The sequence below is a fragment of the Zonotrichia leucophrys genome, chromosome 5 (assembly GCF_028769735.1).
Source record: "Zonotrichia leucophrys gambelii isolate GWCS_2022_RI chromosome 5, RI_Zleu_2.0, whole genome shotgun sequence".
Classification (NCBI taxonomy): Eukaryota; Metazoa; Chordata; class Aves; order Passeriformes; family Passerellidae; genus Zonotrichia; species Zonotrichia leucophrys.
Window position 1 is genome coordinate 26,409,481 of NC_088175.1, and position 25,292 is coordinate 26,434,772.

At 34.3% G+C, this 25,292-nt stretch overlaps 1 protein-coding gene across 1 annotated transcript in view; it reads left to right on the forward strand.

The window, feature by feature from the left end:
- The window catches only part of RYR3 (ryanodine receptor 3), a 194,180-nt gene that overhangs the window by 134,008 nt on the left and 34,880 nt on the right, over nucleotides 1-25,292 (forward strand). Inside the window, exons 58-73 of the mRNA XM_064713454.1 lie at nucleotides 191-306; nucleotides 592-659; nucleotides 1,249-1,370; nucleotides 3,597-3,646; nucleotides 4,333-4,393; nucleotides 5,436-5,674; nucleotides 6,622-6,703; nucleotides 9,925-10,055; nucleotides 12,718-13,038; nucleotides 14,383-14,623; nucleotides 14,939-15,026; nucleotides 15,133-15,225; nucleotides 20,041-20,055; nucleotides 23,051-23,221; nucleotides 23,680-23,739; nucleotides 24,895-25,026. Of these exons, the coding sequence (XP_064569524.1) occupies nucleotides 191-306; nucleotides 592-659; nucleotides 1,249-1,370; nucleotides 3,597-3,646; nucleotides 4,333-4,393; nucleotides 5,436-5,674; nucleotides 6,622-6,703; nucleotides 9,925-10,055; nucleotides 12,718-13,038; nucleotides 14,383-14,623; nucleotides 14,939-15,026; nucleotides 15,133-15,225; nucleotides 20,041-20,055; nucleotides 23,051-23,221; nucleotides 23,680-23,739; nucleotides 24,895-25,026 (1,990 nt within the window). The remainder of the gene's footprint in view (nucleotides 1-190; nucleotides 307-591; nucleotides 660-1,248; nucleotides 1,371-3,596; nucleotides 3,647-4,332; nucleotides 4,394-5,435; nucleotides 5,675-6,621; nucleotides 6,704-9,924; nucleotides 10,056-12,717; nucleotides 13,039-14,382; nucleotides 14,624-14,938; nucleotides 15,027-15,132; nucleotides 15,226-20,040; nucleotides 20,056-23,050; nucleotides 23,222-23,679; nucleotides 23,740-24,894; nucleotides 25,027-25,292) is intronic.

Consider the following 25,292-nt stretch of genomic DNA (forward strand, 5'->3'; position numbering starts at 1 on the left):
TTATGAAAGTCAGTTCATTTTTCTCTATTTCCTCCTAGATAGTTGATAATTAAGTGTTACCATGGTCATTTTCTCCTTCTCATGAAGATTTACCCCAATAAAAAAATGAGGCATTAAATGCTTTGTAGTACTGTCACCATTTGTACTACTTCATCATCAATGCTACTTCTCTTAACCCTTTTAAAAACAGGGGCCTGAATGACATGGAGTTGGATGCTTCATCCATGGAAAAGAGGTTTGCCTTTAAGTTTCTGAAGAAAATTTTAAAATATGTTGATTCTGCTCAAGAGTTTATTGCACATTTGGGTAAGTTGCAGATTTTATTTTTAAAATAGTTAGAATTGTTGAAATTTAAATATTTGATTGATAGGTTTGCATTTTTAGTGATCACTATTTTTATTGCATTTAGGAAACTTAAATAATGTCTTTTAATTTTCAGATTAAATTATTGAACATTTGTAACTAGCTAAACAGTTTCTGCTCTTTTATTTTTGAATAAAACTAATTTTTCAAGTATATCTGAAAGATCTATTGTGTTATTTCTTATTAGACAACTTCTTATTTGTGTTTTCCTTGATTGTATCCTTGCAGAAGCCATTGTAACCAGTGGAAAAACTGAAAAATCTCCCCATGACCAAGAAATAAAATTCTTTGCTAAAGTGAGTGATTACTTCATGTTCATATATGTTCCACTATACAGAATATGTAGATGTATAATGTTAGACTGCTTTTCACATAATGGAAATATATATTTTCCATTTTGTATGATAAATAATCAAACTTATCAAACATTTTAAAATTTCTTCAAAAATATATCAGGATATTTGCTCGATTCAAATATTTCAAAATACTCCAATATATCTCTTTCTGTATGAGAAGGAACATAAAATTTAAATGGCAGATTATTCATTACATGATATTAAATACTCTCACTGAATATATAAATTTAATCTGATTTTTGTGCCACAAGATATCACTGAAGTGCATATCATCTAATTAGCAGAAAGAAATATTCCTATGCAGTATTAGATCCAAAACAGATATCTCTGTGGCAGTCTTATTATTTATGTAACTTTGAATACAATTTTAAGACTTTACTTTTTAATTTACATGAGTTTGTGTTTCAAATAAAAAATACAGTTGTTAAAGAACTAAAATTCTTTTTATGAACTTTGACCAATCAAAGCATTGCTGCTACATTTACCATTGTACTCTGTAAAAAATATATTTTGTGTCTATATTTCTTAGGTTCTTTTACCATTAGTTGATCAATACTTTACAAATCACTGCCTCTACTTCCTGTCTTCTCCATCAAAAATCCTCAGTAGCAGTGGATATGCATCAAATAAGGAAAAGGAAATGGTAGCAAGGTAAGTAAAAAAAAAAAAAATATCCGTAGTAGGGTTTTGTTCAGATAACCAAAGATCTCTTCTTAGATTGTAGAGAAAAACAGAAAGTTCAAAAGCTTTTTTTCCTTCCTGGAAAGTGAATATTTTATTCTACATGAGAATGGCAGTGAGTGAATAAAATTCCTCATCTTTGTATTCTTCATTATATATTATATATTTTATATATATATATATACACATAATTAAAGAGCTCAGTATAGATAATAAATATTTCTTTTACAATATGTAATTGTAGATGATAACATCAAAATACTAAAAAACTATTCTGTGAGCAGTTGAATTGCTTAGTTTCTTATGGGGTTTTTTTTCATTGTGGGTGGCAGTTTCTGCTTAAAACTCGTTCCGCTGTTGGTTCATTTAAATGGTCTCACACTTATGTAAATTTTCAGCTATTAAAAAAGTGTTAAAATTACCATGAGCCAGCTTTTTAGGGGGAAATAGAGATTCTACACAAAATTACTTCTGCCCCTGCACAAGTGTTACTGGAATCTCATAATTTTTGCATCTCTTCACTGTTTGAATGGAACCAGCCATTTGACACAAAGTTATTCTAGAAAATTCTGTTAAAAATACATGCCTTTTAATTTAGAATGCTCTTCCTATATGAAAATAGGAATTTCTCTTTCCTGTGATTAAAATTTGAAAATAATATTAAATAATATTTAATTGTGTTTTAATGATGACTTTAATAATTTGCCAAGTTTTTCCTTCCCCTTGAGGTATGCTACCAGTTACTTTCTTTTGGAAATTTTGTATCATAGTATTTCAAACTGTTTTGCTGTCATGCTTTCTTAGTTTAGCTGTCAGTTTCTCAGATTTCTTTATCTTTCCTTCACTTTGTTGATCAGAGTTAACTGCTTTTTCCAGTAGAAAGTAGATATAAAATTTGGAAGTTAAGGTTATGTGTTATTACATAAGCAGGCCTAGGATTCAGCTTCTTAGATTCCACTCTTCAGTTTATCTCTCAACACATTTTTGCATTTCTCTTAATTATTATTACCCTCTGCTTCCATCTTTGTGTGTGGCAGTCCTTATAGAGCACTTGTGTGTAAGAGTGGTAAGTCCCCAAGATTCTGCTTTACTCCGCTCAGACAATTACAAACCTGCAAGATAGTCCTCCAGGAGCTGGGAAGGACAACTCAGGCTCGGGGGATGGAAGTGTCACTTCATTTCATTTCATTTCAATTTCATGCTTCCTCTCTGAGTACTCCTGTTACTTCTCTAAAGTCAGTCAGGTCTTCATGAAGATAGGAGGACGTGGTCTAGGGCTATTAAAGTGGCTTTAAAAAGGGCACATGAAGAAGTTAGATGTCTAGCACCTGCTAGTATAACTGCAGAAATATCTTATAGTTCTTTGTGCATCTTTCACTGAGAGAAGTGACTATCTGTCATTTTCATCTTATAGGAAGTATAGTATCTCCTTACCATTGTGAAGATAACAATAAAAATTTGTGGTTAGTATGAGACCATACCAAGTCCTAAGGTATATGCTTCATTTTCTTATGCCCTAATTCCATTTTTAAATTATGGCCCAAATGATATGTAAGTCTGTCAGCTGTCTTTGTTGAAGTAACCCCTTTAATCTTTAGGGTGTTGGTGCTATATTCTCTTAGTTATCCCACTATTTTGACAGGTAGGTTAGATATGCAAGTATCTGATATACTTGCCAGAAGCTCTTCTAGTGTGTATATATTTAGGATTCATATTATCATCATCAGAGGGTAAATACAGATTTATTTATTCATTTACAAAGGACATCCTTGCAAGTTATTTTAAATAGTATGAGGATTTTTTAAATTTATTTTCTGCAGAATGCCAAGTAAAACACTAATATGTTTCTCATTTTTTCTTGTCCTTACAAAAAAAATTCTTATTCAGAAATAATAGCCATAAAGAATGACTCAGCCACACAGTAGACAATTGTTGAAAACCACTGTCAAAAAAGTTTGAGATTTCAAGACACCTCTGAAGTGTAGAAAATGAAAGATCTCAGGAGCTTCAAAACGTTACTCTGCTTAATGCAGTTGACTGCTAATCATCATGCATCACTCAAAGCAGGCTTTCCAGGAACTATGTTGTGTTTTCCTTTTCATATTCCTACTATTCTTTACCTCCTATTCTAAATAAGTTTTTCTTATTATTCTTATCTTTGTCTTGTTTTGCTCTCTCTGTTCTTCTCTACTTTAGCCTGTTCTGCAAACTAGCTGCTCTTGTTAGACATAGGATCTCACTTTTTGGTAAGTAGTTAAGAAGGATCTTGATAAAAATTTAAAGAATACATAACCATTATTTCTCTTACCTGAAGATTTTCACTACTATAGCCAAAATTCTATTAAATGCTCCATAAGCTTCTAGTGAAATCAGTAAGGTCATTGAACATGGCTCTGAAGCTAACAATAAAATACATAAGGTGTCAAAGCAGGAAGAAACAGCACATTGTCATATTTCCAGACTCCATGAAAAAAATATCAGTGGTTTGCCTTTACTTTTCGCTTTTCAAAACTAATCTTACACTAATTACTTTGATTTCTGTCATCCTACTGTTGAATCAAATAGACTAATTTCTCAATGGATAAAAGGGGATGTAAGGAAAAATAACTCCAACAAAGATATTGGTAAAAAAACTTTAAAAAGAAATATAAGTGCTACAAGATACAGAGTTCAGAATTTTGTGAGGTTAGGTGGTAAAAACATGCCCCAAGTGGACTTTAGTTATTCTGTTTAGTTCCTATAAGGAAATTGACTTAAAAAAATGAATAGTAATTTCTAGCATCAGACTTAACTCCCACCTCAGTGACCTAAGGTAGGAGACTCAAGTAATGTCTTGTTTAAACTGTGCATCTCCAGTAAGGCCATTTTGGATCATTATATGATGCTCTGTTTCCTGTGCTGTTGTGCTCTCATAGTATCTCTTTCTAACCAGGAAGTGATTCTGCTACAATGGTGAACTGCCTGCACATCTTAGCTCAGTCTCTTGACACACGGTAAGTTTGCAACTTTTGTACCACCTTCAAACTACTAAGGTTTCACAGAGCTTTTCAGAAGCAATTGGATTGCTTCTGTATTTTTTTAATCTTTATTTGTAATCAAACATCTTAAGAGCATCAACAATTCAGATATTGCCCTCCACAGTAGGAAATTTTGTCTAAAGTGTTTCACATACATTTTTCTGCTCAATGTCTGTCATTCAAACACTGAAAACACTTGTCAAACTTTCCAAGTTCATTTGAAGGCTTTATGGGGAGATATTAATGACATGGCCATTGAAACTGAATGTAGTGATACCTGCAGATATTAAGAAAGTTTAGTGCATAGTGTAAAATTTGTCATTAGAAGTATGCAGAGCATATTAATATATGGGCATAGTTATATTTACTAACTTTTACTGCTTATCATTAAAGTGTTTATGTAGATTAAAGCAGCAAGAAAATTTTTTGAATTTGAGCTATTTTCTGTCCTGGTTAAGTTACACAGCAGCTTGATAATGAACTTATTGTGAACTTGTTGTGAGCAGCACTGGCATCTTCAGTAGGTGTCAGAGAAGCATGCATGAATTCAATGAATGGGACTGTGATTCTGGCATTGCAGTTGCATTTTCTAGATTTAGGGGCTTTGAAGTGTCCTGACTTATGCACCTAGTTACTGTGACTCCCATAAAACTACAGGGATTAAGAGTTTGGGGGTTTTTAGCATATTTTATAGAGAAGCTTTCTCATGACTTTTGATATTTACTGAGAAGGAATTATCTTATTCAAAAGCAGACCAGAAAAACCTGGAAAGGCAAGACTGTGGAATCAGTCAATAAATAACTTTGTTGTTGTTATTTTGTATTAAATACTCAAAGGGAATCGTTGCTTATACTTCTATTTAGATGTAAGTGCTGTCTTCTGTTCTTAATGTGAAGTTCCCTGATACATGCGGGTATCTTCAACCACTGACAGAATGTAAATAACCTGTACATGTATTTCTATACAACTACTAAATATCAAGACAAAGTTGGTATTTTTTCCCTAATTTTTTTTTCAGAACTGTTATGAAATCAGGATCTGAGCTTGTTAAGGCAGGATTGCGTGCCTTTTTTGAAAATGCAGCCGAAGACTTGGAAAAGACTTCTGAAAATCTTAAACTGGGAAAATTTACTCATTCACGAACACAAATCAAGGGTGTTTCCCAGAATATCAATTATACTACAGTAGCATTGTTACCAATCTTAACATCAATTTTTGAACATATCTCACAATATCACTTTGGAATAGATTTACTTTGTAAGTATTTTATTTTAATGTTGAATTTTATTGTGTTATAATGCTACATATGCTTTTTAGTAATGACTGCATGGATTCAGAGAATGAAATTCTGTTTTCAGTAACATGTACATTTCCAGAATTAATTCTGAAATTAACAACATAGTACTTTATTTCTAGTACATGTCCAAAACAATACTCAATAAGCTTAATTATGTACAATATTTCTTCTAGCATTTAGAGGGAAATTAAAATATGCCTTTAAGTTCTCTCTTAACAAATGTGTGTATGAGACTAGTTTTCCATACAAAAGTACTGTTTCATTATATTAAGCAAGACAACTCACTATAAGTTCCCTGTGGATTTTCTCTTACATGGGATAACCACTGCAGGTCTTTGAATTTAAATTTTCCCTGTTTTAGCGTCAGTTAGTTTAAAAATACTGAAATTACTCTTTGAGACTCATCACTATGCATAATTTTGGAACATAATTCCAGATATTAGAAAGTAATAAACTTTCTAATATCTGGAATTATGTTCCAAAATTATATATATATTTAGGTCATAATTAAAAGATGGATAACCATGAAAATAATTTCTTTAAAAATATGGAGAACCTTTAGATCGTTTGCTTAAAGGTTAGACACACACACAGAGAATTATGTAATTTAGCTTAAAATTGGACTCTGCAAGTGTGATAACCTGGAATATCTTATTAAGAAGCATCTGCTGTCCTCTTGGAATATCTAATGATCTGGTAGGCTTTGGAATGAATGTAGATGATAGACCAGGAATTAGAGACATTGAAGGTAAGTACCATGTGGAGTATGTACACTCAGAATGTTCAGTGACATATGTGCTAAAAGTTTTGGATACTGTTTAAGATATTGCATAAAACAGATGTTTGATATTTGAAAAGTAATCCTTAGCTGAATAAATACTGATAATGTATTTTCATTTTCCTCTAGTGGGTGATGTACAAGTTTCATGTTACAGAATTCTTTGTAGCCTCTATTCCCTTGGGACTGGAAAGAACATCTATGTTGAAAGGTATTAAGTGTAAAACTCAGCGTGCAAAATTTTCTTTTCTTTAGGAGTCTGTTGCTTAGGTAATAAAGCATTTTGGATGAAAGGTGAATTTGAAGGAGTGAGAGATATTTAAAATACACTTTCCCTTGAAAATAGTTGCTTAACTTCAACATTCAATTCCACAGGGGAAAAAACTTCAGTAGAAGTAAATAACTTATTCTACATATGGCAGTGAATCTGTACAAAGTCTATTTTTCCCATAGGAAAAGCTAAATTTTTCTTTGAGTTGCCATTAGGTTCTCAAAGTTTTTCTGCCACATATTGCTGTGATAAGTAGGCTGAGTACTAAGTAGGAAGCATCTGTTTCACACCTAAGTCTATAAAGGGTTCTCAAAAGAGTTGTCCTGAGCATAAAATCCTGGCTTATGTAGAGTATTCTGACAACCATTAGCTCTACAAAGAAAACCACTAGTTACTTGTATTTAAAAATGATCAAGATGTGCAATTCCTTTAAGCATCTAGTTGCTCTGCTATGTTTCAAGCCCCTTCTTCCTATAGAAGGAGATCAAATCTGTGTTAGCTCAGAAAATAGAACCCTTATTGCTTGTCTGTGTATCACAAGACAGGAACCACAATAAGGATAACCCATCATAATACTTGTGAAAGTTTTAGTTTAGGCAATTTTTGCTGCCTTTCTTCTGAAAATGTAAGATCCATAGGGAGAGAGAGACTAAACTGGAAGAAATTCAAGTCTGTGGTCTGGTTAGGAGGCTTTGCCTAGTGTGAGGAACGCTCATCTCCAATTCCTTCCTTCCTTCCAGAGTTTATTCAGAATTCTTTCACACAAAATGCAAGAGGTGTCTGGTGGACAGATCTTTCCTCCCACTTTGCATGCATGCACATGTGTGCACAAGCTGTGTGTTCTCATTCAGGCATTTATGCATCCATCTCTAATCACAAAGCTATACTCTTTTTCTTCTCTTTCTGGGCTTCAAAATTCTAAATGCTCCTTTACATAATAGATCAGATAGGAAAAACAGGAAGTGCCTTACCCCTTATCTAGCTAGCAGTCAGGGTCTCCTCACAGGAAATGAAACATGATTGTGTTTGAGCTGCCTTTCAATAAGAAAAGCTCAGAGCACAAGCCTCCACTTGATTGGCAAAATCTGTAAGCACTGGACAACTTCCTTAAACCTATTGAAGCTAGCAGCATCACCTTTGCCTGCAGCAATTGTCTTCTTAGGATGAAAAAGTGGTCACATTGGATATATCCAAGGAAACTAATTATTCTCCTAAGGCTGTGTGAGAGGTTTCAACTGTGGATTTCATGTAGTCTGTTTTTCACTAGTCTCAGACTCCTAAATTACAGTTTTAGGCAGACATCAGAATCTAGGTGGGAAGTAGGATTTCAAACACAATGCTTAATGTTTCAGAAAACTTAGAAGTGAGTGATTGAGCTGACTTGAATAGTTATTCAAATTAAGCAATGTTCAGTTTCAGGATCAAATTGCACATTTTTCTCCTAGTGAATTTTGGCAGGGGCATTAAGAAGTTTTACCTTTCATTGCAGAATGAGTCATAGTGGACTTTTCGTAGATAAATATCTCTTTTTATGGCTGAAATTATTCTGCTGGCTGCAGGGCTCAGGACTAATTCTTAATTCAATTGCTGCTGCTGCTCTGTTAAGGCAAACTTCCTTTGTCAAAGGTTTTATCCTTTGTACAAAAACTGTTTAGCTTCTTAAGGATGTTGGAGTTGTTTGTGATTTTTTTTTATGAACATTTCTTCTCTAAAAGTCTCTATTTATGATTCATAAATGTTGAGAACTGGATGCAAAATGCTGTAGCTCTTGATTACTTTGAGCCCTAATGCTCTACTCACTGGATACCTTTCTTCATGGTGTTTCACTTGTCTTGGTGCATTAATAGACAACCCTTGAAAAGATACCTTTTCCTCACACATGCCAGGAGTTGCCTTTCCCAATCCCTTTTGCAATGCCCACATCCCAGGTCAGGGATCCCAGATCCCAGATGCTCACCTTCACTACCACCCATTTTTCACATAGTGGGTCATGATATCCCAGCATTGGAGCAGTCAGGTCACAAGGGGATGCTGGAGAAATCTATTCACACAGCTCACCCAGGGTCAGGGAATTATCTCTGACCCTGAGTCTTCCTCCTTGTGAGGGCCCTACTTCCTCTTCCTCCCTCACTAAGAAAACTGACTTTGTCTGTCCTGTATTTTCTCTTCTGTGTGGGGGATACTGCTAATGGCACAGGTTGTTCCTCTGGTTCAGCTGCAGTTTGAGTGGCCCCAATGCATTGCTTTCCTCCTTCTCCTCCCCCTAAGGGTGCTGTCTAGTACCAAGCAGTGCCCAAAAATAGTAGCTAGAGTCCAGCATATTGCATAACTTTGCACCTTCCTGAAACTGCCACAGCAGTTTTCCTTCAAATATTCTGCTACTTTATCAAGAACTGTGGTTGCTCTGGGGTAAACTTAAAAACAATTGGAGCAGAATCATCCTTCAAAGGTTGACTCCTTTTCCTCCACCTTCCATACCCCTTGTGACTATCCACCCTTGGGGCAGATCTCCCCCAAAATACTCTCCTAAAAATCTCTTTTGTAACTCTGTGGTACGGACGAAAGCGAGGGGACCCAGGAGACCAAGCAATAAGAACATCCTTCTCTTAACAGCCAGGGGAAGTTCAAAATCCTCAAAAGCAGAGGTAACAGACCTGAAGGAGGTTAAAGGGGTGAAAAGCTGGGGAAAATTATCTGCCCTCTTCTTCCCACAGGCTGGGTACAATTTTTAATGGACTCCCTGAGATAGCGCCCAAGGTACGGGCAGAAGAGCAGCTCTGAATACACATTCCAAATTATCTTCATTTTTCCTGTTATGTCTGACCCCTAAGGAACCCTGTCCCTGGCAATGACATGAGGTGGCATAGAATAGCCTCTGGGTCCTATCCATGCCAAAAATTAACCTTGTCCTGATCAGAACCAGAACATTGGTGGAGGTGGGGTTTTTAAAACTGTTTTTCTTGCACCACTGTGATCTCCGGTAGTTCTTTTCATCTGATAAATCAATTTTTTCTAAGTTGTCACATAGTTCCTAATGTTTAAAATAGATTTTAAAAATCAGCCATAAATACTAATACTTCTTTTTATCATGTATGCCAGACACTGAAAGCCAGGTGAAACACTTTTCCTCTCAGATGACTTTTAGTGTCTCTCAAATACAGGCAGCGTCCTGCGCTTGGTGAGTGTTTAGCATCTCTTGCGGCTGCTATTCCAGTAGCATTCCTTGAGCCTTCTCTCAACCACTACAATCCACTGTCTGTTTTCAACACAAAGAGTGCAAGAGAAAGAGCAAGTAAGTACTGTTCCTCACAAAAACAAAAAACAAACCCCAAAACCTGTTCACTCCACTCCAACTAAATAATAGAAGTTGTATAATGTAAAAGCCCTGAATGTATGCCTCAGCAGAGAGGTCCTGCTACTGACGTTTCATTGCTTGCCATTTTAACCTTGCTCTGCATTATTGAGACTGTGCCAACAATGTTCTCTTTCTCCTAGTATTTTTTGATATTTTTCTGAACATGATGTTTGAATACTTTTCTAAAGATGCGTACTGTAATATTTTAAACTTAATTGAAGAGGTACATATCTACATTACAAAAACTTTTTGGCAAAATACAGTTGTGTTTATGTAGCCAAATACAAGAGATATAATATCTGATTTAAGTGGACAGGAAAATAATTTCTATGGTTTTGTTGTCTAACCAGTGATCCAAAGCAGTTTGGTGCAGGGAACTCCCAGCAGAATATGATTAATTCCATGAAACCTTGATGAAAAAGGGACCATGACAAGTTGGACAGATGGGCAGAGAAGAACTGCCTGAAATTCAACAAAGGCAGGGTCCTGCACCTGGGAAAGAATAACCCCATGGACCAGTGCAGCCTGGGAGCTGATCTGCTGGAAAGGAGCTTTGTGGAGAAAGATCTGAGGGTACTGGTGGACAACAAACTCTCCCTGAGCCAGCAGTTTGTCCTGGTGGCTAAGAAGGCCACTGTGACCTGTATTAGGAAGAGCATGGCCAGCAGGTCAAGGGAGGTGATCCTGCCCCTGTACTCAGCCCTGGTGAGGCTTGACCAGCCCTGGTGAGTGCTGTGTCCAGTTCTAGGCTCCTAAGGACAAGAGAGAGATGGACTGGAGTGGATCCAGTGAAGGGCAATAGAGATGATGAGGGGATTGGAGCATCCCTCTTCTAAGGAAAGGCCGAGAGAGCTGGGCCTATTCAGTCTCATGAGGAGATGACTGAGAGGGGACCTCATCAATGTATACAAAATATCTAAAGGTTCTAAAGAACCTGCCAAGAGGATGGAGGCAGGTTCTCCTCGGTGGTGCCTAGCAATAAGAAAACAGGCAACAGGCAGTAATTGATGCACAGGAAGTTTCACCTAACATGAGGAAGAACTTTCCTGTTTGGGTGACTGTGCATTGGAGCAGATTTCTCAGAGAAGTTGTGGAGTCTCCATCACAGGAGACACTCAAGAACTGTCTGGATGCAAACCTGTACCATGAGCTCTAGGAATATCCTTGCTTGACCAGGACCAGATCTCAGAATCATAGAATAACCTGAGCTGGAAGGGACTCACAAGGATCATTGAGTCCAACTCCTGGCCCTGCACAGGACTCCCCAAGGATCACATCGTGGGGCCGAGAGTGTTGTCCAAATGCTTCTTGAACTCTGTCAGGCTGGTGCTGTGACCACTTCCCAAGTAACTAGATCAAGCTCCTCATAAGGCTTTCCCTTCCCCACCCCTATGACCTCCCTTTAGGTACTCTCTAAAAGCTTGATTTTTTTTTAATATTCTGCTGCCCAAAACTGAGCACAGTAGGTAAAGCCTCACCTCCAGGTGAGGCCACCCCAGAGCAGAGGGGACAGTCCCCTCCCTTGCCTGGCTGTGATGCTGTGCCTAATGCATCCCAGGATACATGTTGGCCCTCCTGGCTGCCAGGGCACTGCTGACTCATAATAAACTTGCTGCCAAACAGGTCCAAGGTTCCTTTCCATTACATTGCTTTCCAGCATCTCATTCCCCATCTACAGACAGAATCCACAATGGGCCTTACCCATTTTCTGTTTCTATCGAAAGGAACATGAATCCTTCCAGATTGAATTTCTTTGCTTGCTTCTATCCCAACTTACTCTCAATGGACTCATATCTTAAAATATTTCAGCATTTTCCTCACTGATCCATGAAAGAGTCACTAACTGCAAAAATCTCTGTACCTTTAAACAAGCAAACATGAAATCAATCTACCCCTATTTATTTTTCTTATGTTTCATGAAATTTTTCCATATAAAAGCAGTTATGGAGAAGCTTCTGCTAGCCATTCCTCACAGGTCTGCTTTATAAGAGCTGTACTATAACAATTACCATATCCAGAAATAGTGGAAGAATTTTGCTTGAGTGACTGTCACTAGATTCCAGTGTGTCGTTAATTGCTGAAGAAGCATCCTTTATTTTCTAATACAAGCATATGATAACTGGAATCTTTGCTGGCATTTTTGTTGGGAGATAGTTTGTGAACTAATTACACTTCATTTTAACCCCATACTTTTGAATTGTTTCTTTCTCTTTCCCCAGGGTGGATTTAATCTTTGGCAAACCACCATAAGAATTGTGAATAATTATGAACACAATGTGCAGAGTATAACCAATATTAAAATAATATTTTAATTTCTGTTCTTCACATTTACATAACTCACCAGATAATTGCAGGACACCTTAGGGTAAAGCCATAGCCATATGGCAGCTATTGTTTACATTACTGTATATATGCACATCATCCCTAAGACACAATTTATGAAAGGAGATACCCATGCATACCCCAAAGTGTTACTATAGCTCTGCCTGTCCAAGATGGTGAAGGAAAAAAATCAGAGCCATTTGTATTTAGGGTTTAAACATAGATGTTCTCTTTCATTTTGCTAATTAACATTTTGGTTTTCTACCCTTACTTGCAGTTTTAGGTATGCCTGATACAGTAGAAGAAATGTGTCCAGAGATCCCTCAGCTGGATAGACTAATAAAGGAAATAAATGATTTAGCAGAGTCTGGAGCAAGGTATACTGAAATGCCTCATGTAATTGAGGTGATCTTACCCATGCTATGCAACTATTTATCCTACTGGTGGGAAAGAGGTTCTGAGAGTGTTCCTCAAAGTGCTGGGCCTTGCTGTACAATGATAACATCTGAGCATCTGAGCATTGTTCTTGGAAACATTCTAAAGATCATTAACAACAATCTGGGAATAGATGAAGCCTCTTGGATGAAAAGAATTGCAGGTACTGTAAATATTTTTTGAACAGTAATTGTACTAATAATATTTAATTACTTTGCTATGCTTTACCTTATTGCCCAGTGACATAATAACAAAAAATTATGACTAGAACCATCATGAAAGGAAGAGAAATAAAATATAAGTAATAATAAGAGAAATATGTTTATGTTTTATTATTAGTTATATGCATCACTGTAAGAAGAGAGATTTCTATTCTCCATAAGGAATTTTGAAAATCTCCTTCTCTATGCACTGTATAAGAGCCTTAGTGCTTAATTTGGAGTGGTGAATTCCATTGATTTTCAAGACTCCTGAGTAGAGTGAATTATATTCATGAAATATCAGGACAACATGGAAAGAAAGTGCACATGGTGAAATAATCTCAGGAGTAACCCAAGTTCAAAATTAGTTGGTTTGCCCAAATAAATATGTGAGCTATTAAATAAGCTGAAAGTTTTTTTCAAAATATCACATAAGATATAGTATTTATCCTGCTAAAGAAGTTTACCATATCCAAATTTTATCATTCATATTATACAGTGTAAGAATATAATGTGCAATAACACAGTTCAAGAAAATCTATGTAAAGGTAATAATTTCCTGCTAAATTTGAATAACCAGTACCCATTAGTACTGTGTTTTTGATGTTTTAAGTGCTAGAAGGTCTTAAATAATAACAAGGATTCCATCGAAATTTAGTAAGAAGTTTGCTGCTTAGTTGTAGAGAGTGTTTCCTGCAGTTTTGTACTGATTGTTCATCTACATAAGGTGATAATATAGTCATGTTGTCCTTGCAAGGATTTTTTGGCTTGAGTAGTTTGCATTTTGACTTGAATAGTTTGCATAGAAGTACTTGTACAAAGTTGATCTATGACCTTGATTTACTCACTCATTCTCTTCATTTTAACTTGCCCAAGGCAGAGAAGTAGCAGAGAAGTAAAGGACTTCTTCCAGAACACTATCTTCTGGTGGTTTTCTGACATTGAATACAAAAAAGCCATCCCAGACAAAAAAAAACCCAAACAAAACAAAAAGTATTTTTCTGAGGACTTTGTGTCTCAATCCTTATTTTGTTTAGGTTCTTACTTAGAGACATGGGACTTGCCAAAACAATGACAGTTTAATTTATATTCAACTGAAATACTTATAATCCAAATCCACAGTCTTTTAATCTCACAATAGACAGTTTTTATAAAGCTGCATTCATAGTTTTATTAATAATTTTATGGTGGAACATTTATGAAGCCACATAAACTCTACTGTTCCTAGAACTTCAGCATTCATGTTAATACAATGAAAAACACCAGTTATGCATTAATCATAGAATTATCTATATTTTCATGTATAGTTTATGCTCAACCCATCATCAGCAAAGCCAGACCTGATCTTCTCAGATCTCACTTTATTCCAACACTGGATAAATTGAAGAAAAAAGCTATGAAAATAGTGATGGAAGAAGAGCAACTGAAAGCAGACAATAAAAATGACACCCAAGAAGCTGAGCTACTCATTCTTGATGAGTTTGCTGTACTTTGTAGAGACCTTTATGCCTTCTATCCAATGTTGATACGCTATGTAGACAACAACAGGTAAAATAACCTAATAATTAAACTCATATTTATTACTTAATATACTGGAATCTATGATCAGACAATCAGGAAGAACACAGTTCGCTTAATCTTAGAGTGAGAATCAAATTCTGCATGTTTTAGGTTCTTAAATCTTAATCCTGAATAATTTAAGATTCTTAAAGAAAGCTATACCATTAATTCACACCTTTTGCTCAGATGCAAATTCCTAGATTAACTAGAAAAATGTTACCTGATCTATTAAATAGGGATCATCATATTAAACTGTCTTCTTTTAAGTATCTTCTTTTAAATTTCTCTTATTTTTGTAATTAGAGCTAATTGGCTAAAGAAACCGGATGCAGATTCTGATGAACTCTTTCGAATGGTGGCTGAAGTTTTTATCCTGTGGTGTAAATCACATGTAAGATAAAAAGTGCACTTTTCCTTTAATTTCATTCTATTTTTAAATATAAATGTTGTACATGCAGGTAAGTTAAACTTCTGGTGATTTATTTTTTTTCCTTTAGAATTTTAAAAGAGAAGAACAAAATTTTGTGATTCAGAATGAAATCAACAATTTGGCATTTTTAACAGGAGACACCAAGAGCAAGATGTCTAAAGTAAGTTAATAAAAAAATTGTGGATCAGGTAAATCAACACTGTGTGTTTATTATTTTGAAAGAAGGCTCTGAAAACCTACTAAGATTGCAGTTGCTTTGCTGTTAGAAGAAAAATAGTTTTGCTTCTTGATGACAGATGTGACAACTAATATGCAAAATATAGTCTGTGTACCTTAGAATTACTTACTAAATGTCTGCTAATACTCAAAGACACAAGATTAAAATAAGTCTTGATTTGAAAAGTTGCACACATGAGAAAATATGGGCTGTATTATAAAGTGTGGGTTATTGAAGATTCAGGAAAGAAAAAGGTGGACTATTTTATAAAAGCAAGTGAAGAAATATTGCCTCATCATTTTTGTACTATATGCGATATATTTTTATACTCTGTATTGTTCTGTCAGCTTTGATGGAGCACAGATCTCTTTACATGTACCTCTTTAAATATATAGTGTTGCTACATGTGCACCATTTTTCTTGTTTCTTATCAATTAAGACATTCATCTATTTTTTGCTGATTTTCAATATGACAAGACGCTGATATGATGACTTGAAAGTACATCTTGTTACCTGTACAAAAGAGAAATTGTCAAGGTAATTGTCAAAGGCTGCTTTGACCTTAGCTGAGGATATTGCCTTACTCAGCTAAAGCCAGATGAAGTCTAATTCCAAATTAGTGTTGGTAAATATACTGAAGAAACCCTTTCTTTTATTCCTATTTATAATGATTTTGGAGTAATCCTATTCTGAAGGTGTAGCAGAGAATTATAATTTTAAGTTCTGTATTTCACTGTATTTTGTTTTCCTGAAACCTAGCTATTGTAAGTCCATTTTCAAACAATAGAGAACCAGATAAAATGTACTGTTACATTTCTTAATTATATTTAAAAATGTGTTTTAAAATGTGTTTAAAACCCAAGCTTTTTTCTTTCTTTTTTCCTATGAATTTTTTAAGTTTTGAAACCTGACTAAGCTAAACCCTGATATTGCAATTTTTACAAGCAAAAATATTATTATCTGTTCATCTTTAGTTCATGACCAGCTCTGAAAAACAAGTCCAATTTTATAAAGAATTCTGTATTTGGAGAAGAGGAATTTTTTAACCTCTTTCTTGTTGTTAAGATGCAGCTTATCAAAATTGTTTGATAGAAATGGAATGTTTGTATCATCCTTATTAACAAGACAAATAGTGGGCACATCCAGGCTATTTGAGGAGCAGTTGCACAATACAGCAGACTAGAATATATAGGTCTGTACTTTTATCGTATGGCAATCATTGCACACCCATTTATTATGTGTATTTTAACATTTATACTTACAGCTGGCCTGAGGAGATGAAAAAATAGATGTACTTTCATTTTTTAGACACCATAGATTAGAAACAGTATATTTAATCTAAACTGTGTCCCACTTCAGCACTGATAACAGGATAATATGAAGTAAAGTGTTAGTGCCATATTTTTGTCAGTCTGGCATGGCAGGAATAAAAGGCAGGTCTTCACAAAATAAGGAATAGGTAGGTCTCCTACTGTACTACTTGCAGATTTACAATAGTTAGAGGATTTCATATTAGTATTTTCTGCAGGAATTTTAGATCTCTTCTTTGAGACTATTTCAGTTGCATAGAATACATTTCCTTTGGATATACTGAGGTAAATGAGGAGTGGATTTTGATAATATCACAGGAATTTAGCATCAATAATCTCTATTACCCAAATCTGACTTTGAGATTATATTTTCAAAAGCCTAATGTGTATATTTAAGTATGCAAATATACTATGTATGAATAATTGTATGAATATATTTGTAACAGGGGTGTAGATGCATATGTAAATATGTTTTTATTCCATGGGTATATAGTACAGAGAGATTCTGGGGATTTTGTATGCATATAATTTTTTGTAAGCAAATCAATATCAATTTATGGTGTTCCAGGACACAGTGCATGGTTATTGCTAATAAAGAAAGAAAGAAAATATTGTATTGTTCATGACTGAATATTTTATTAATATGATACTGTAATGGTAGGCATTATTGCAGAACAGCTGATATTTTAGATGCTTGTTTCATGATGACTTGAATACCATGAAGAAATATGTGAAGTGTCCTTTAGAAGGGTTGTATTGGTTTTCTATATATGATTTCTAAGCAGGAAATTGCTAATATTTCATAATATAAAATATAAGTGTTCTAAACCCAGCACATCCAATAAATTATAGATTTACATCTGTTTTGTTGGCTTTTTTTAAGACTGCGTAGATTAAAATAAACAAGAAAATCTCAAAGTAACTGAATTTCAAGTTTTCTTGCAGGTTTGATATTTATTTCTATCCTTAGACATTGATCAGTAGAGGACATTACATTAGGGAACATTATAATTTCTTGCTTTAATTTTAACGTTTATCTCAAAAAGTAGCAAGTTTACTGAGTAATTAGCTCTTTCCTCTCTAGCACTTATTCCTCTTTATTCACATTATTTCTTGTGGAATCAATCTTATCCAATATTTATCAAGCATGACAAAGTATAGAAAACTGAATAGGAACTTTGGCTATTGGCAGTGGGCCCAGGACAGAGCATTTTGGGGTGCCCCAAAGGAGTAAGGCCCAGGCTGATCTCAGACTGCCTTAGGTAACAGAGATTCAGTGTTCTTCCTGATAAAAATACTGGGGTGCTATCAGAGTGTAAGGTGTAGTATATCCTGTACAGAAGGTTCTATATCCTTACATGCCATAAAAGAAAGCGAAGGAGAAAGGAGTAGCATTAAGTTACTTATTAGTAGCTAATTTCCATGGTAACAAACTACTCATCATTAAAATCAAGAAATTAATTAAGTATCCATTGTATTTTTATTATACTATATTAACTTTGTTACTAGATTTTCAAATAAATGTATTAACAGCTGAGAATTTAATTTTTCTTTTCTAAAAATATGGCAGCAGAATGCTCGGAGGGGAATGGTAAGTTAGAGAACTTCCAGTCTGAGACAGACTGGTAACTTAGATCACATTGAAATACCAGATTTGTGATAGAAGTGTTGAAATGGAGAATTTAAACACGTTCAACTCCACTGGTCTGTTATTTTGGACCCCTTCATAGGTTTCTTGATAAAATAGCCTTTTGGTTAAGAGGAAATGATGTCCTATAGTGTTTTTCAGTTAACTGGGATAGAAGACAATGTATACATTCACATGTACATAATAATTGTGTACCATGTATGTGGGCTATTTTCCTGTGTCAGTTTTGGAATCTAAATGAATGTGTGGCTGGATATACACCTTCAGTTGCTAAACATTTACATATCTTACTGGAGTTTTTTTTTACTTGCCCTCATTAATTTTTATAAGCTATTCTTAAGAATAGATTGAGTAAACTTATTATAGAAGTTAGAGGCCATCATAAAATGCAAGTTCTTATTATGAAACAAAATGGTTGTTTGTGCCCATCTGTAACATGTAGTACACATTGTTTGCAGATTTACAATAGTTAGAGGATTTTATGTTAGTATTTTCTTCAGGAATTCTAGATCTCCTCTTTGACAGTATTTCAATTGCATAGAATACATTTTCTTTGGATATACTGAGGTAAATCAGGAGTGGATTATTTTTATGGTCAGCTACAATAAATTAAATATAATTAACATTTCCTTATCTTTAGTGTATACATACATCTGTATATACCTGCTGAGCCATGTCTATGCAGCATCTACATATTTCACACAACTGAAATTTTAAATTAAAATTTGCTATTTGCTCAAAGTATTAAATATTATAAGGTGCTAAGATTCTGACACTTAATTTGAATATTAGTCCTTTGCTTTTCTTTACTTGTACCTGCTTTTCTTACTATGTGATATAAATCGAGTAGGCTATAAAAAGATTTTAATACCTTGGCATCAACATTTTGAAACTTATTCAGATATCACAAGAAAATGAAGTTACTTTTAGGGCAGAATGACAGAAGTGAGGGCTTGTATGTGTTTTTTTCTGATTGTTTTTAAGCAACAGCTTCCTACAGTATTTTCCTATGCCTGGTTGAGGATTCTGTTCAGTAATAGTTTATTTTATCTTACCATAAATAAATGGTTTTGTCATTATTTTCTTAATATTTTCTGACATAATTAAAATATAATGTTGACTATGGAATAGATATTTATTGGAGTGTATTTATAGTATTAATATAATAAATGGGAAGAATCCTCTCTATGTATGAGAGTTACAGCTGAGTTTATAATATTGTTTTCAAAATGGGTACTGCTGAGAGATGCAAGCTGAAGTTTTGTCTCAGGCTGTCTTAAAAAGAGTAATTAGCTATGCAGTGGGAAAATATATCCGTAAATTAAGTGCTATACCTTGCCAGTGATAGTTTGATTTCTAAACACATTTTTTTCTCAAATATATTTTGGTGGGGAAAAGAGGTAGAAAGAGCTATTTTTGTGAAAATGTGAATATTTTTCATTACTGGATTATCCAGAGTTCCAGACACCATTCTTCTTTTAACAAAATTGGGAAGAGATGCAGTAATCAGTGTATTGATAGGTTAACTTACTGGATGTCCTTAAATGTGAAAGCAACAAATGGAAGTGTATGGTAGAACAGCAATAGAAATTCAGAAGTTCAATCATTCAATAAAGATTAAGCTGATTTCACTAAGATCTCATTTGGTTATGCATTTACAATCTATTGTTTTACCTATGAGCTTACGTATTTTTACTGTCCTCATAACGCTGAGTAAGTTTATAAGAAACTTGTAAAATTATCATCCTTTCATCTCTTTTACTTATGCTTTTTTTTCCCCTTTATTTTTCTTTCATACAGGCCATGCAAGTAAAGGTACAGGTCAAAGTGCATGATGTGTCTTTGTTTTAGATTTAGAGACGATCAGGCTCCAAGCACTCCTTCCATTGATCATAGCAGTGGCGTCACAAAGTGAAGCACCAGGTTCCACCTACTATAAATTTTGTCCCAGCTAAAGTGTCAGTCTTTGACCAGAGCAGATAAAATTCCCTTTGGTACTCCTAAATATTGCTTAATGTGAAAATGTACTAAAGCTACCTTTTAAAAACTATTTTAGATGTACATTCTGCCTCTGCTGTCCTTCTGCATTCTATTTTTTTGCTAAAATAGTGAAGTAGCCATTGTAAAAGTAATGTCTAAGTAGAGTCATTAGAAAGATGTATTTGGCTTATAATATTCAAGAAGAATATTTGAGAGAAATGTGCTATAACCTCTACCCCATTTGTAGGTGAATAGAAGATTGTATTCAATCCAATAAGTTTAAATAAGATATACAGTTCAAATTCTAGCTTTTTCCAAAAGTAAAATGGCTTTTACTAAAGGTGTGAGGTGTGACACAGCTTTAGAATAACACTTATTTCTTTTATGTATTTAATGTATTTGAAGATTTCTTTTCCTTCAGTGAACTACAGGTCACTTTCCTTTGCATCATTCATATTATTTTTTTAATATGAGTTTCTAAAATAGACGAGTACTTTCTGACCTATGGTGCATTCTTCATGGGTGAAGTAGAATAAGCAGCAAAATGGAGCATAAATCCTTTCATCTTTCCCTTTACCCTGTGTGCTGAGAAGCATACATGATGCTGTGAAGAGCTTTTAATCAATTAAACAGGAGACATGAGTTAAAAAGGGAGAAACTCTGTTAAACTAATAACCTGATTTCATGCTTTGCTATTGTCAAACTTTCCAGGTAAACAGAGCAGGATTTAATGACTGCCCTCATAGTAATCTCAAAGAACAGAAGCTCAAAGGGGGATGGAAATTCAGAAAATATTATATCTATAATCTTAACCAGTTTTAGCTGATTTTTTAGTGTAAATAAATTATTTCTTCCTTTTCATTGTGTATTTAGTTATTATTAATCTACTAAAGAATCTTAATTGGTTTTTGGGATATGGATTTTTTTCAGAAATATCCATTTGTATGTTTAAATCCTCAGACAAGTAAGACTATTACATGCTTTTAGGCAACCAAATTATATCATCCCTCCTGTTGAGGTCCTTATACCACAGTTCATTATTTAGGCAAAATATATCTGATTTAAAGCTCTTTATATATGCAATACAGGTATGGTGTGTACATGGGTGCATATCTGAGCTGAAAGAGACAAAATTCCATTGTCATTTAGGTTTCAGTCTGTGACTCTATTTATACATTTAGCAGCTGGAGAAGTGAATTCACAGGCAGCAGAATTTATGGCAAAGGCAGAATGGATCTTCTTTTCGTGTTTTGAAAATTCTCGTTTTAAGGTTCACAATCTTATTAATTTCATATGAACATAAAGAAAATTGGATGTGCAAAATGTCCACTGGCATAAAAGATGCAGAAACCAGTATACCTCCCATTCCTTTTTTTCTTTTAAAAATATATCTGTTACATATTTGGTTATTCCTTATTTAAGACGCATAGTGACGCCACTGGAGTACAGTGATACATTGTGGGATTTGTTTGTCTGCTGTCAATGTAGAGTACAAATAATGTCATTATTAAAGCCATTGCATCACTATTTCTAAGGCACTTTGAAAAGCAAAGCTTTGAGGCCAGTACTCTCCTGCAATTGTTAGTTCCTTCAGAAAGGAAGCCACATCCATTGCGTGTTCCCTCACACTTCAAAATACTTAACACAAGCTCTGTACAGGGAGATTTCCCATCTAGAAGACAGAATTTGCCAAAATTTATCACCAAATAGAATATGTACAGCTGCCTTTTTTCTTCCAGTGATTACTGTGATAATAGTGAGGCATTAATTGGGAAATAATGAATTGCAATGGATTCTGCTGTATCCTTATGTGGAACTACACAATCTATTATAAGAACAGTAGTTTGTAAATCCTAATTGACAGAAGGGAAAGGATATGGAGGGTTAAATGAAAGCATTTGTAATTTTGTAGTGTTGTACAAGCCTGGAGGCCTAGTCCTGAAATCTTATCTTAAGCAAAACTCCCCTTGAGTATAAGTAGGAGTTTAATCTGGGTACAGAATTCAGAACTGGGCTGTTTGATGTTGTTGCTGTTTACTGTGTGTTCATTAAGTATATGGGTCTGTTTGAAAGATTTTGGTTCTCTGTCTCATAAAGGAAAAGTTGGATGTGAAATATGTTGTACAGTGTCTGTCATAAGAAGATAGGGCAGATGTTATTCTGTTGTGCTGTTTACTTCTGTCTCTTTTGTTTTCCTATTCATGATGATATCCAAAGATACAAAATTTTAAATTTTTTGTCCCAAATTTATTCATATTATCCAAAGCCAAAGGGCAGCACTTTCCCAGAGGCACTAATTGGCACTTTATAACATTGAATCAAAGCCTTTTAAATAATACTGTTTTTCAGATGAGACAAGTCAGGCAATATTCATTCATTCAGACCCTGGATAACTGTCTTTGTATAAATCTCTTACAAAAAGATAAACATCCTAAATTTGTCTCTGTAGCATTGGACAAATAATAGTGTCCCCTGAGAGTGATTCAGCTTTTAATTGTAGGGTTGTTTCTGATTTGAAAGGTAAGATCCAGAAAGTATTGTCAAGCTAATATGTATGAATGCACACAAAAGTGTGTGACTCCTATTACCACATTACTCTTTCTGCATTTTCTGCTGGTGCACGCCAAAAGTATTCCTTTACATTTTCTGACCAAGCCTATACACTCTTCCTCTAGTGCTGCATTTTTAATTATTTGTACTACATCAGGAACATAGTTTCCTTGGACCATAAGGGGAAGAGCATGTTGGAGAAATGTGTGATCAGAAAATTAAAGTAATTTTTCTTTTTTTCTTTTCTTTTCCCCCTTTTAATTTTTTTTTTAACTTATAGTCTGGAGGACAAGATCAAGAGAGGAAGAAATCAAAACGTAGAGGGGATTTGTACTCCATACAAACATCCTTGATTGTGGCTGCACTTAAAAAGATGCTTCCTATTGGTTTGAATATGTGCACTCCTGGAGACCAAGAGCTCATCTCTTTGGCTAAGACTAGATACAGCCATGTAAGTGTGTGCTTTTAATATTTTTAATGCAAAAATAAGCAGAACTTTCTAAAATTAATTTTGGAGCATAGAAATCTAAGCAGTCAATATGATTAAATATCTGTATGTACTATAGGCAATTATAGCTGCTAATTATTGTGCTTTATTTTTTTTAAAAAAGAGTGTATATAGAGGAGCCATACTTTCCCTGTTATTTTCCATTTGTGTACCATATGCAGTTTACATATTCATGTTCTTTTGCACCAAATACTGAACTACAATTAGTTAGCTTTAATTCCCTTCAAAGTTTAACCATTGTTTTATGGTTAAATTAAGCCTTTGCCCCTTCTGGCATCTTACATACTTTGAAAGCAAAAGAGTTTAAATTTCAATGTTGAAATATAAACTGTTCTATGTTGTAAAAGTTCTTGTGAAATGAATCATAATCTGATCTGAAAAATACTTCTACCTTTCTACAGAGGGACACAGATGAGGAAGTCAAAGAACACCTACGCAACAACTTACACTTGCAGGAAAAGGTAATATAGAAAAATCTGTCCTAGATACCAATGTGCACTTTCAAAACACTGAAGGTGCAATCATTTTTGGGGGATTTTTTTGTGATACAGTAACAAAAATAACCCAGAAAACTATTAGAAACGTTTCCATTTTAAAATTATTCTTCCTGATATTTCATTGCAATAAATGCCTTATTTGTGGCTTTGTTTGGTATGGTAAAATTTCTGGAAGATCTGTAGAATAGGACAAGTGTAAAGAATTGAGATACTAGTAGTCTTAAAGGTCTAATTACTTAGAATTCTAATTAATTAGAATTACAACTTGATCCAAGAAGAAAATAAAATTGAAACTCTACTACTTCAGCTTTTCTGCTTGAATCTAGCTTTCAATAATGATTAAATTAGGTGTTTGTAAAAATATATGCATTTTAAAGTGACTATAATAAAATATTAAAAGCTTTGTCATTTTTGCACTTGTGAGTTTTACAAGTACATTTATATTCCTACAATTCATATGCTGAATAGACAGTCAAAGGTAATACCAATATGGAGTCCTCATCAATCTGTAAATTGAAAATAATTCAGATCATTGCCTACAGTGTTTGAACACAATAAGAGTAACTCACTTATCTGTCATGGAAGTTGACTGTCCATTTGCTATAAATTTATGCTTGCATAAATTAAAATGAGCACAAGAAGTACTTTAATGTGGTTTTCCTATTTCTGTCTTTAAGGAAAAAAAAAAAAAAAAGAAAAAACCAAAAACTTTGGCTATAACTCTTCACCTACTGAAATTCCAGCTGTCTTTTCCAGACTCCAAAAAACAGCTTTACACTCTCAGTACAAAGATTCTGCAAATTGAATTCAATCCCAGTACTAAATCTGCTTCCTTATTTTTAATGGAGTTAAAAGGAATAAATAAGTTGTAAGGTACTTTATTTGGTTTAATAAAATAAAAATACAGAACCTTGCTTAAGAATTAAATTCAATTGGCCAATAATATGTGGAATCAATGCCATTTTTTGGAGCAGCTAGCAGATCTTAATTTGGTCTGAAAGGGGACAGAAATTGAGAATATTTATAAGTTTATTTATTATACGATGGGAGTAGAAGTAGTGTTGGTCAAATTCATTGCCTTCATTCAGCAGCTTATGAATAAAATATGTTTGGTTTCAGTCTGATGATCCAGCTGTGAAATGGCAGCTAAATCTGTACAAAGACATTTTAAAGAGTGATGGACCTACTGACCCTGAGAAAAATGTGGAGCGTGTGCAGAGGATATCAGCTGCTCTGTATCATCTGGAGCAGGTAAAAAGCCAAATGTCTATACTGTGTTTAATTTTGAAAAAAAGAGATTTTTCCCAGTAGAGATTATTTAAAGCACAGTGACTACCATCATTAAAGTGTCCAGATAAAACTTAGGGGTTTGTACATACGTGCATGCAAGTACCCATGCACATACAGATGTGCATATATGAAAGTTTTCAATGTAATCTGTTGAAGTGCCTTCATTTAGCTGCAGGGAAAGCTCAGGATATATTTCTACAAAACTGCATGAACAGTCATTCGAAGTA